Below are 13,049 nucleotides of genomic sequence, written 5' to 3' on the forward strand. Positions count from 1 at the left end.
GATCCAGATCGGGCGAGAGGAGGGGGGCGAGTGGGTGGAGTGGGGTGTCGGTGGGGAGTGGGGGGAGGTGAGTGGATAAGGGAGGGGAAGTGGGGGCCGACCTGGGCCGACCTGGTTGGCCCGATGGCCAGCTGGGCCGCGGTCCAGCAGGGGGGGTTCTCTTCCTTTTGTTTTTTTATTATTTCTTTTCTGTTTAAATCATTTAATCCATTTAGCCATTTTATAAAAATATGCCTGTTGCACTATAATTACCTTTGTAATATTCGCCAACCACCGAACAATTTTATTTTAAATTTTGAAATTTTTTATTGTTTTCACCAATTTGAATTTTGAATTTTAACGGTTTCGAATTATTGCGAGGATAGCAACAGTAATCGGGATGACGTGCCATGATTAGCGTGGGATTACTGTAGCAAGATTATCCGGGCGTTACACATAGCAATGATAGTAATGAGATCCAGGGTAGAGGTCATCTTGCCTGAAATCCCGCAAGGAAAAAGAACGAGTCCATGAAGGAGATGAACGGGCGCAGTCGAACGAATCCTCACGAACACAACATTACCGGAACTAAGAACCAACACCGGAAAGAAACAAACAACATGGTAAATGCACAAGCATAAACATGGCATGATGCACAAACAAGTATGATGCATGTCCGGTTTAATAAGGCATGTCATGGCAAAGTGCAACAAACAATACTACAAGTTAAGTGGAGATCAATATGCAACGAGTTGCATATTGACAAAACACCACATGCAATTATTTAGTTTGATCTCGGTATAAGCTACCAAACAATTTTAAATGTTGTTAAACATGGCAAGAGGTGAAACATATGAAAACTACCTATCTAGGCAAGTTTAAATGAGGCCGGAAACAACAAACAACAATTCCGGAAAATCCCCATATGCAAATTTTACATTTGGTACTGTTCTGCCCTAAACACAATTTTGATGTTGTTAAACAAGAAAATAAAGTGGACCATGTTAAACTAGGCATTTTTCCACCCCATTTACATATAAAGTTTAATTAAAATGGAGCTACGGTTATTTAGTTATGAATTAAAGCATTTTAACATGGCATTTATGCAAATTAACACAAACATCATTTTAAACATTTTAAACATGGATGAAAGTGGCATATTATTAATCTACACAATTTTCTGAGCATTTTACATATATAAAACATTTTAATCCGATGCACGGTTATGACGTTATTAAATGCATGATATTGACGGGTTTTCTGTAAAACTGTAATTCACCAGATAATAGGAAATTCGTAGAACAGGGAAAAAACCCTAAACAGGCCGAAACCGAACCACGCGGGCCGATGCAGGAAACAAAAGTGCGCTGGGGCGCAGGATAGCGCGTGGGCGCTCACCAGAGGGCCACTTGGCCGGGCGAGCTAGGCCTTGAGGCGCTGCGGCTGGCGCGGGTCGCGGTCAACGCTCCGGACGAGCGAGACGCTGCTGCTCGATCTCTGACGAACAGAAGCAGCAGCGGGCGGGACGAGGCGCAGATGGACTCCAACGAGGGCACCAGTGGCCGGGGACGGGCCCCAGGCGGCGGGATCCGGCCAGAACGGGTAACGGCGGCGGAGGAGATCCGGATCGGGGGCACGAGCGCAGCGGAGCTCCAGCAGATGACAGACGCGGCGGGCGCGAGTTCCTTCGGCGGCGGGGGCTGCTGTCCAGGAGAGAGAGAGAGAGCTCGTGAGGGGAGGAAGGAGAAAGGGAAGGGAGAGGGAGGCCGGGCGGCAGCGACCTGGGTCCGCCGGGGCGGCGAGACGGCGGCGAGATGGGTTCGGCCAGAGGGCGGCGGCGAGCGCTCCCGATCCCATCGGGATCGAGCGGGAGGGCGCGAGAGGTGGGAGGAGCGGGGCGACGTCGGGCCCGATTCGGCCCGCAGCGGGCCGCAGATGGGCTTCGGCGGCGGAGGGAGGAAGCCAGGGGCGACGTGGCCAGCCCTGGTTGGCTGCAGGGCGCTGGCTGCGGCGGCGGAGGCCATTGGGGGCGCGCCACTTGGCGGCGGTGGGCTTGGCCGGCGCGGAAAACAAGGCCGAGGTGGGAGGTGGCTGGCTGATGATTGGGGTGTGGAAATTTAGGAGGAGGGAGGATAGCTGCCCAAAAATGGAAGGGGAGGTGTTAAATAGGCTAGGGGCTAGGGTTAGGGGGGTTAGGAGGGGTTCCGGACCCTCAGATCGCGATCGTGCGCTCCGGACAGAGAGGGGAACTAGGTGGCTGCAGGTGGGCTGTGACGAGAGGGTCTGGACTGAGGGGAGAGAAGAGAGGGCAACCCGGCAATGGTTTTCGGAGACCGAAAACGTCTGACGCTAGACCGACTATATCGCGGTTATATATTTAACGGTAGGGCACTCAAACGAACTCCGAATGCGATGAAACTTGGCAGGCGCTCTGTCTACACTATAATAAGACCGCATGACAAGTTGCATCCCATTCCGAGAACATTTTTATGCCGCTTATAAAATAATATTTCGGAGGTGCCGCGGGCGCGTGCGAGTGTGGTCGGGGCTCATAACGGACAACGGAGAGAACCGGCGGAACACGAACGGATGCAAGTTTTGAAAAACATGCGGATGAAATGCAGATGATGCCATGAGATGAAATGCAAGACAAGAACAAAATGCAAAACAACAGACAAAACCCCAACCACGAAGGATATATCATATATCATCTCTGGAAAAGACAAGAGTTGGAGTTATGAATATGGAAAGTTGTATCCGGGGCGTTACACTCCATGATAAGGGTGCATGTATGCATGTTGGGACGTGTATACAGGGGAAATACACTTTGGTTCCTGGTTGTATATGTATCCTATATGGGAATTTTTTTAATATTTTAATAAAAGTCAAAATAGGTAAGAACTATTTTGACAAAACACTTAACTATTTTGACGAAAAAAACCAAAGTTGACCTCATAGCAAAAAGGCAAAATTTATTTGCTATTATAGGTCACTATTCATACTATTTTAGCCAAAAAATTGTCTTTTTCGAAAAGAAGTCAAAGGGATATTTTTTTCTTGATTTTTTTTCTCACGAGTAAAGGTCAAGTTTATTTCAAAAATATTTTCAGAAATTTTCGACTTTTTATTGAATTACTAATTTTTTTCCATATAGCGTGCATATGTCCCATAGACCAAAAATTCCCCTCCGTGTATACAGCAGCTATTTATGTGTACTAAGTACTGACAAGTGCACGAGCGTGCTGCAGGTGGTGCGTGCGGGTACCAGGACGACGTGGAGAAGCCACCGTTCTCCTCCATGATCGCGGCGGGCGGCCCCTCCATCTTCAAGGACGGCAAGGGCTGCGGCGTTTGCTATCAGGTTAAATGCACCGGGAATGGCGCTTGCTTCGGCCGCCCGGTGACCGTGGTCGTCACAGATCTGTGCCCCGGCGGCGAGGCGTGTCTGGCCGAGGCTGCCCACTTCAACCTCAGCGGCAAGGCGTTCGATGCCATGGCGAAGCCCGGCGAAGCCGACAACCTCCGCGACGCCGGCGATACACTCATGCCCAGTGGTCCGCTCCACCTCCATGCATGTTCGTGTGATCAACTGCTCAATAGTTTTTTTTTGAACATCAGTAACAGACACAAGCGCTCATATACACGTGCATACACTCATCCCTATGAACGCACACATGCACACCCTATTTCTATGAGCACCTCCAAAAGACTGAGCCGGCATATCATCTTAAAATTTACGAAGTCACCGTAGGCATCTTCGTCGTCGACGGGAACGTCTTCTCCCACTAAATGCACATCGCCGGAAATCCTGAAATAAATCCAGGAATAAATGTGAACATCAGAATTTAAACTCTGATGGGCTGAGGATACCACAGTCCCTCTAACCATCCAACCGCAGGTTGGTTCGCAACTGCTCAACAGATTGATTGTATCATCTCTTTGATTTCTTCGGCCGCAGGGTTCCATGCAAGTGGCGCGGGCTGGACATCGCCTTCAGAGTGGAGGCTGGCTCCAGCCCGAACTATCTCGCGGTGCTCATCAACCATGAGTCCGGCGACGATGACCTGTCGACGGTGGAGCTTCAGCAGCGCGGCCGTAGCTGGGCACCGATACAGCAGTTGTTGGGCGCGGTGTGGAAGTACAGCTCCGGGCCCACCCTGCAGGCGCCCATATCGATCTGCCTCACCACCAGCGCCGGCAAGGAACTCGTCGCCAGCGACGTGATCCCCTCCGGCTGGCAGGCCGACAAGACCTACCGATCCATCGTAAATTAAACTACTGATCGAGTGATTGATCGATCGGTCTGTTGGATCGAGTACCTATGTTGATTAGCTTCTTGCCTCTACATGTAATCCACATCAATTTGGAATAGCTGCCTTCATGCTTGAAAAATTGCAAGTGACATGGAAAATTTGTTTGCCTGAAATCTTTGGCGGATCTGTTGTATACTTGTATATCTATCTAAAACCTCAAGATAATTAGTGCCAACTGAGTTGTTCTTCAATCCTTCCAATAATAATTTTTTGTTGAAATTCAACAAAGCATACAAAAAAACTCACTTAATTTAGGATTTAAAAGAAGGAAAACACATATTTTTCGTCCTTAAACTCTTCCGGAAGTTTAAAAATCGTCGCTCAACTTCAAAATCATCAAAACTTAGTCCCTCGACTAATTAAACTGGATATTTTCATCCTTGATAATACTTTGGTCAAAACCAGCAGCTAACTAAACCGGCTGGCCCAAGTCCGGTCAACAAAGCGGTGGCGCGGACGGGACAGAGCCAGGGCGTGGCGGGTGCTCGCCCAGAGCACGACCAGGCACACGGGAGTGAATGGAGTAGGACGCGTGTGGGGCTGCATGAGTGAGACCGGGGACGCTGGAGATTTATGAGGTCGTCGATGGAAACCGGAGAGCCTCAATCGCTGACGCCCTTGTCATCTTCTCAGCCTCGTGGTGACCTGCCGCCCATGCCCAGCTCTCCTCCCATGTACCTCTGCTTTCTTTCTTCGTTTTCATCAGTTTTCTCGCTTTCATTAATTTGAATTGGTTTCTTTGGTTTTTCATTCTTTTGTTTTTGTCTTCTTTGTTTTTCTTTACTTTTTATTGATTTTCATCGATTCTTTTTTATTCAATACATCTTTTTAAGTACAGATTCAACATTTTATATACATCAGAAACATTTTTATATACATGTTTAACATTTTTAAATACATGATTAACTTTTTGAAAACTTACTTTTTGGATGTCTGCTTTTTTCTATGCACACTGTATGTTTTTGGTATATATCTAATCAAATTCAAGTTTTACATTTTCTGATACATGTCAACATTTTTTGTATACACACTTAACTTTTTTTTAAATGTTTGATTAACATTTTTTAATACATGATCAATATTTTTTTCATATATATTTAGAAAAATTCAAATGCTTTATTAAAAAAAATTTAAATACTTCCTCCGTTCCAAAATAAGTGACTCAACTTTGTACTAGCTTTAGTGCAAAGTTAGTACAAAGTTGAGTCACTTATTTTGGGACAGAGGGAGTACATGATTAACATTTTTTAACACATGGTCAAAATTTTTTATAAACACATTTAACATTTTTCAAATACTTGATTTTTTAGAAAATTTCAAATACTTTCTTTTTTAGGGAAAGAAAATTTCAAATACTTGATTTTTTTTGAGTGGTTTCAAATACTTGATTAACAGGTGAATTTTGGGCTCGGTTAAAAGAGCCGATGGCCCATTGACGAGGTGGCCCAGCCAGCCCGAACCCGCACCCGCAGACGCAGCAAGCACTCCCCCCCTGTTATCCAAGAAGTACACTGTTCCGGCGCCCCAAGGTCGACGGCCGCCTCCGTCCGCCCGCTCGCCGTCGCGACTCCTTCCTCCCCATGCGGCGTCCTCGGGCGGTTCGATGACCATAGCATGTGGTTTCTCTCGCTTCCTCAACACGCGCGTGCATTCCTCCACAAATCGCGTCCTCAGCCTCTGGTTCGCCTCCTGTCCCTGCTCCTCCGCCTCCGCCTCCGCCTTCGCCTCGGAGCCGCCGGAGATAGCCGCGGGCCCGGAAACCGTCAGGGAAGGGCGGGCGGAGATATTCGCGGACAAGTCCAATTCGGTCTTCTTCAACAAGGCTCAGGTCTCGCCTCCTTTGCTTCCTGTCTACGTGTGCTGTAGATTTGATTTTCTGTTGTCAGGCTGATGCCGCTGCTGCTTCACCTGATGGTTGCATGGACAGTAGTGCAGTGCAGTCGTTCCTTCCAGGAAAATAATTGGTTGCCTATTTGATGATTTCGGCCACTGATGTGCTGAACATCTCATTTCATTAGAACTGCAAGAATTACAGACTAAATAAGCTATTATGTCTGGCCAGAAATTAGAATATTCCTGATACGTTAGCTGAACCCATGGCTACTGTAGCTCCACCACAACTCACAAAAGGACAATCCACTGTAGCCGCTGTCCAATATTTCCATTGGAAATTCGAATTTTCATCTGGTGGTAGCTTTGGAAATATGTTCAAGTTGTTTATACTTATGAATTCGATTCTCACCAGGTTAACAACAGAGACCTTTCCATTGCTGTTTTGAGATGGTTTATTTTGAAAAGACAGGAAGAGCATGATATCCAATTAAAAGGTACTCGTTTGGACACAATTCGACTGCTAGTTTACAAACCTTTTCCGATTAAAAGGTACACCAATGCTTGAGTGATTTCTGTGATGAAGCAGGCAGGCGTGCTGAGATACCACCGGAGCAGCATGCCGATGGATTAGACCCTGCTACCACAGGTTCTGAAGACACTGCATTGAGAAAGGAATCGAGCCTTAAAGCACCTAAAGTTCTTGAGGTGCATTTATGAAGTCCTGTTGTTTAATAATTATCAGTTCAAGCTGTGATGTGCTATGATATAGTATATTTCTTCTGGAAGTTCTCCCATTTTTAAATCATGTATATAACCTACGGCAGTAGTATTTGCATAAACAATGCTGATCTTTTCACTTCAGATCCTTCTTATCATGAATTTTGTAGGCTTTGGCTGCATCAGGATTAAGAGCTATCCGATATGCACTTGAGGTGGATGGAATTGGGGAAGTTATAGCTCTTGACAATAATGAAGGTACATTCTGATATCTCTGTCAGAATGTTGCAGATGACTTTTCAGAAATCTTTTGAGTCCTTGGAAATAACACCCTATTTTATGTCTGATGATGCTAAACATGTGTTTGATTAACTGCAGTTGCTATAGAATCCTGTAAGAGAAATATCTATCACAATGGCATTCTTGCATCTTCGAAGGTGGTGCCACATCTTGCTGACGCTCGCATTTACATGCTCACTCACCCTAAAGAATTTGATGTGGTATGGCTTTACTACTTTACTTTAATAGAAACATAACTCTCCAATCATTTGTTATGTATCAGTTTAAGTGCCAAGGGAAATTAAATGGCAGCTATACATTTTTGGACAAGTAACTACTGTATTTGCTATATTATTTCATATTTGTGTTCCTGACTGAGTAGAAAATTAAATCAAGCAGATATAAATTATGTTTCTGTATATAAGCTGGGAAATTCAGAACTCAGTGTCGTAGAATTTAGTACTGCCTAAGATTTTTGCATATCACGCTGCAATGCTACAATCCTACAAAAGTAAGAAACAGAAACCATATAGCCGATACGATTACTCGTGTGAGTCTGTTTCTAGACACTTGCAGCATGTCAATACTGTAATGCCTTATGTCTTGCATAGAAATCAAACAATTGGTGTGCCAAGATTTTTTTTATTTACTTTCTTACATATAGGAAATAGTGGCACAGCGCACTCACATCATTGCTGTAATATGGCAACTCCTTTGTTCATAAATATTAAGTATGTGAATTTTGGTATGTATGGTATCCATACACATAAAGTTTAACTATTATATTTTGCAATAATGCTGCGGACAATGGGCCCGGCAGTAAGAGTATCATAGTGGCAGCAGTAACTGCATGTGCAGCAAGAACGACCAGTGTGTCCAGCACTCCAGCAGCAAGATGGTCAGGTTATTTGGGAGTCAGAAACCAACACCAGTAGCAGCATTTCGCGAGAGTCCGGTGTCCAGCAAAAATCAGGACGTTAAATCTGCAATCAATTGGGAAGTATATTAGAGATTGTGTTAGTTAGTAGAAGTATAGTATGTATCCCAGTGAGCTTAGTCGGTAATTGGTTCAGACATCCCTTTATATAGATGTTATTCTTATCCCCATTCTAGTATGGGAGTACCTAGAACTCATCTAGATGAGATATAATTTGGTCTCATTCACTTTGAAAACAAGAACAAATACAACCCACGTCAGCACACACGCATCTTATAGCATCACATCCAATGGCTATAAAAGGTGAATGAGACCAAATTATATCTCATCTAGATGAGTTCTAGCAAAACTGTTCTAGTATCTCATCTTTTCACGCTAGGCTGTCCTGGCCATCTTCGCCGTGCATTAGCTTCATGACACTACCAAAGAAGTCTGAAAGGACAGTGTTATGAATGTACTTTCGGTAAATGATGACTGGTCTATTTGTCACCTTTCCATGTAACCAATATAGATATTTCTGTATGTTGTCAAAGTTAGTGAATTTTGATTGCACACATGCCAGGGTGACACATTGACCAACGGAACTACTTCTTTGCAGTAAATTGTTAATATCATATCATATCCTCTTCTTTTGTTGCCATCTACACATGGTCACTTTTCCTCGCGTTCGAGGATAATATGTATCCGTATCATGCTGTATTGATGTCCTATATACTTGCTGAATCAGGTTGATCTTGATCCTTATGGATCACCAGCTGCATTCCTTGATTCAGCAGTTCAATGTGTTGCAGATGGTGGTATCTTGATGTGCTCGGCTACAGACATGGCAGTCCTTGCTGGGGGCAATGCAGAAGTTTGCTTTTCCAAGTCAGTTTAATATTCAATTATCAATCATCAACTGCATGACTACATCATTTAATTCTTACCATATCAGTTATCTATACCTGCAGATATGGTTCTTATCCAGTAAGAGGCAAATACCGCCATGAGATGGCCTTGAGGATTCTTCTTGCCTGCATCGAGGTCAGACCTGAGAGTCTCTTCTATTCACATAGTCATTATGACGATCCATCAATTCATTTTCCTTGTTTTGCTTGCAGTCACATGCGATCCGCCACAAGCGCTATATAGTTCCTGTCATATCAGTGCACATGGATTTCTACATTAGGGTTTTTGTGCGAATCTTCACGTTGTCTCCTGCCTCTGCCTCTCCTTGGTGTTTGTAATATGGTTTCCCACAAATTGATCTTACCAATGTGCCTCTTTCACTGTGCAGGTCGGCTAGCACGGTGAAAAGCTCACCTCTCAAATTTTCACATGTATATCAATGTGTTGGTTGCAATTCATTTCACTTACAAAATGTTGGAAGAATAAACTCAAAGGTAGACTCCTCTTTTCTTGTTTCATTGTTTTGCATGGCATGCTTATGGATATGATCCTCTGATCCAGGATAAGAGGAATATTCCTCTACCAAATTTTTGCCCTATTGTGCCTCAAGAGTGTTCGGAGTGTGGCGGTAAATTTGTTATGGGGGGGCCTATATGGAGTGATCCAATACATGACAGGGATTGGGCTGCTTCCATTTTATCAAATATCCGAGCAACTAGTGGTTTATATCAAGCTTATGCAAAAATTTCAGCTATACTAACGTCAGTATCAGAGGTACTATTTTGGTTTGTCTTCTCTTTTGGTTATGCCTATGTTGACTGCTGATTATACGGTAGAGAAAATGAAACATGAACAGGACGAAAAGTGTACAGATTAGTGAATTTTAATGATTTTAATACATAATTGTTTTAGAAAGAAGCTGATAGGATAGAAGCTATTCGCGGATGTGCATATATTCTGATTCATTACTTGAATGATATATGTACAAGTGTCACGTTGGCAGCATAGGCAAATGAGCATGCAAATATATTTGCCCTTAAATCACTTTGTATGGTTATTTTTAGTGTCAGGCTCGGGTTTTGTGTACTAAAATACCTCATATCTCTATAAGGCGAAGTCACTAGCAAAAAGAAAAAAGAACAATAATACTCAATAAATTCTTGATTTTGTTGATAGCGAAAATGAACTTTCCATTAGACTAAAAGTCCAGCAGAATGGCTGCCCACTGGTTGAGTATCAGTATTCGTTCCAGTGCACCGATGCGTTAACTGGAGGAGGTCTATGCGTGCTACATGGTTACACACTCTGCAATAGAAACTTATATGGAAACAGTTAATGGCAGTGTCCAGCATTATCCTTGCTTTTTCGAGTATAACTTTTAACCCTTGGTTTACACACTCCTCCAATTGAAGTGATATAGACTTGCTTGCATCTGATTCTAGGAAGGTGTTAAACATTCCCAGACCAAAAGGTAGCGACAAATCTTTATGTAAATGGCCTGCTTGCAATGCATTCTGGAAACCCATTGGATGCCCTGTGTTGTGTGTAACATCCCAGATATCTGCCCTACCTGGTGAAAGCTACCACACTATCTGATTACCACCGAGTCATATGGATGTTATCTGTTATAATTCTAAATTGTCTGCCGTGGATGTCCCTATAAACACAGGAAGCTTTGCCAAAATTTGAGTATTTCCTAGAGTTGGTGGTAATCAGATAGTGTGTTAGCATCGCCAGGTAGGGGAGACATCTGGGATGTTACACTGTGCTCAGAATCTGCAACTTCTTCTCGGGAATGTCAGAATCTGCAACTTGCACCAGAACAATGCCATTCCTGACAACAATCTGTCTACATGATATGTATCTGGTAGGAAAGAACATCAACCTTCACTCTCAGCAGCTGGCATCCTTCATGGCACACTAACTTTATTTATGGCAATTTGGAATACCATTTCCACCAAGCAGGTCAGCTCTTCTTGGGAGCCATAACCTCTAGTTCTTAGACAAGATGTTGTGCTAAAATAAATGGCCTGATTTGAAATAGTATTAAATAAAGAATCTCTGAATCAAACATACAGTGAGATGTTAACATTCTGCTGTTTATATTGGATCCATAAATCACAAGGGATTTTCTGGTGCAGGAATTGCCCAATGCACCTTTATTCGTCAGTCTTCACAGTATATGTGCAACATTGAAGTGCACTAATCCAACCATGGTTATGTTTCATTCGGCTATAAGAAATGCTGGGTATGAAATATCAGGTAGCCATGCGGATCCGCTAGCTCTGAAAACAGATGCGCCAATGTCTGTAATTTGGGACATCATGCGATGTTGGGTATGATAGAAATCTCAGATTTTTTTGGTTAATCAGACACAGCAGACTGTTTTTCATAAATTGGCTTCCTGTGCCTGCAGGTCAAGCTTCACCCGGTAAAATCTCAACCTGAGAACCTTCCAGGTAGCAGGATACTTTCCCAAGAGCCACAATTGCAGGTATAGATCATAAAACATAGCTTTGTATCATTTTATGAACAATGCATGAGAAGTAAAATGTTTCTATGCAAAAATGAGTTACATATGCTTGCAAATTTTTGCTTATTATAAGCTTGAGTTTTTTACTTCATGGTGTTGTGATCAGACATCAGAAGCTTGTGTTTATTTGTTGTATTAATCTGACAGAACTATGTGAAGCTAACCATGAGTGACTTGGACACAGTATTAATATTCCACTCTTGTTAAGCTTGAGCTGAGCGAAGGGCTCTTCTCATTAACGGCGCTCCGTTTCCCGAATGTTTTAATCGTTGTCTGAATGTTATGTTTATATGAAAGCAAGCCATTCCTTGTACCATTTGGTGTTTGGTTTTATGTATCTCTGTTATTCCTGACGGGTTGGCCTCATGATTTTCTGAGCAACATGATCCAGACTAGCACTAGTCAAGCTCTCTGCTGGGATTTCAATTGGTACAAGTAACCAGAAGTGATCAAGTTTTACTGGGTCCTAGCTCTCTCGTGGTAGAACCCTGTCTATTTTGCTGGTTTTAAATGTCTCTGGATACTTTGGTCAAAATTATAGAAACCTGGCTGAAATCCCCGAAACCATCCGTAGAGACACCTCAAATTATTGTGCACAGAGACCTAATACTGACCTGATGTTGCGTTAACTGGAAGCATACAAACTGTTGTATTTTTGTCTTGGTTTAGATGGATCGTTTGTTGCTCAGTTTTGCACACCAGTCACAATTTAGCCACCACTTTGTTCATTTCATATATTGAGGTAGGTGTTTTCCCTTTGTCGACATATATCTCCTGAATTTCCGTGTAGTGATTATTCGGGAGATATGCTTATTTGCGGACAGAGGTTATACAAACTAAGCCATTATATAATTCAACCTCTCATACTTCTGAAACCTCTGTTGCTCCATTCAGTATTCTAGTTGATTTCATTGATTACTTTTCCTATATCTAATTTGTGTCCCTTTATTTTTACTGGTTTGACAACTACCAGGCATCGTTCTCTCAAGCAACCGGGGGTTTAGTTGCACGGAAGAGCCCGAGATTTCTACCTAATCCTGAAAAACACTGGGGTCCTAAGATGAAGGCCGGTAGACCACTGAAGATACTTCCCATTGACAAATTGTAATTTCTTTTTGCCATCGACACACTTGAAGCCAGACATTCTTTTTATTCTGAAATTGAACATATAGAAAGTTCTGAAAACTATAATCTACAGCCGTGCCCATGCCTGCTCCCCTGTGCGACAAGTTTCTGCTGATCCTAGAATGTGAACCTTAACCACCTCGCTGAACCAGAGGCCCATGAAGAGGTTGGTCGAATGGGCATGATCCATCACAATAACTAATAATGCCTACTCTGTAAGTATGACATTGTTCTTGGGTCTCCTTCGAGCTCATCCTGCTGAGTTTTCCTGTCAAGTGAATGAATGGCCAGCCATCTATGCCGCACAGTAGTGAGAGCACAAATAGGGTATATGATGCAAGGAAACACCGTGGCAAAGAGGAGGAAGTAGCAAATGTAAAATACGAGCGGTGTTGGTTAATTCACGAAAAGGTTAATGCTCTCACCATTGTCCACTCTCCAAATG

At 43.3% G+C, this 13,049-nt stretch overlaps 2 protein-coding genes across 4 annotated transcripts in view; both read left to right on the forward strand.

The window, feature by feature from the left end:
- The window catches only part of LOC123039028 (putative expansin-B14), a 24,493-nt gene extending 20,101 nt beyond the window's left edge, over positions 1-4,392 (forward strand). Inside the window, exons 3-4 of the mRNA XM_044462350.1 lie at positions 3,228-3,537; positions 3,938-4,392. Coding sequence (XP_044318285.1) covers positions 3,228-3,537; positions 3,938-4,253 — 626 coding nt within the window. The 3' untranslated portion in view covers positions 4,254-4,392. The remainder of the gene's footprint in view (positions 1-3,227; positions 3,538-3,937) is intronic.
- A 1,358-nt stretch (positions 4,393-5,750) lies between these two features.
- LOC123043681 (probable tRNA (guanine(26)-N(2))-dimethyltransferase 1) lies at positions 5,751-12,667 on the forward strand. 3 transcript variants are annotated; one of them, XR_006419487.1, is made up of 14 exons: positions 5,751-6,120; positions 6,538-6,619; positions 6,712-6,830; positions 7,013-7,100; positions 7,221-7,342; positions 8,786-8,925; positions 9,009-9,081; positions 9,159-9,247; positions 9,335-9,440; positions 9,508-9,720; positions 10,818-10,911; positions 11,088-11,282; positions 11,363-11,440; positions 12,453-12,667. XR_006419487.1 is itself a non-coding variant. In XM_044466205.1 (13 exons), the coding sequence occupies exons 1-13, from the start codon at positions 5,896-5,898 to the stop codon at positions 12,585-12,587; spliced, it is 1,665 nt and encodes a 554-aa protein (XP_044322140.1). In that variant the 5' UTR covers positions 5,751-5,895; the 3' UTR covers positions 12,588-12,667. The 3 variants fall into 3 exon arrangements, 1 of the variants encoding a protein (XP_044322140.1); XM_044466205.1 differs by lacking the exon at positions 10,818-10,911; XR_006419488.1 differs by lacking the exons at positions 11,363-11,440; positions 12,453-12,667 and having other exon boundaries at positions 10,389-10,911; positions 11,088-11,238.
- The last annotated feature ends 382 nt before the right edge of the window (positions 12,668-13,049 follow it).

This window comes from Triticum aestivum, chromosome 2B (assembly GCF_018294505.1).
Source record: "Triticum aestivum cultivar Chinese Spring chromosome 2B, IWGSC CS RefSeq v2.1, whole genome shotgun sequence".
Classification (NCBI taxonomy): domain Eukaryota; kingdom Viridiplantae; phylum Streptophyta; class Magnoliopsida; order Poales; family Poaceae; genus Triticum; species Triticum aestivum.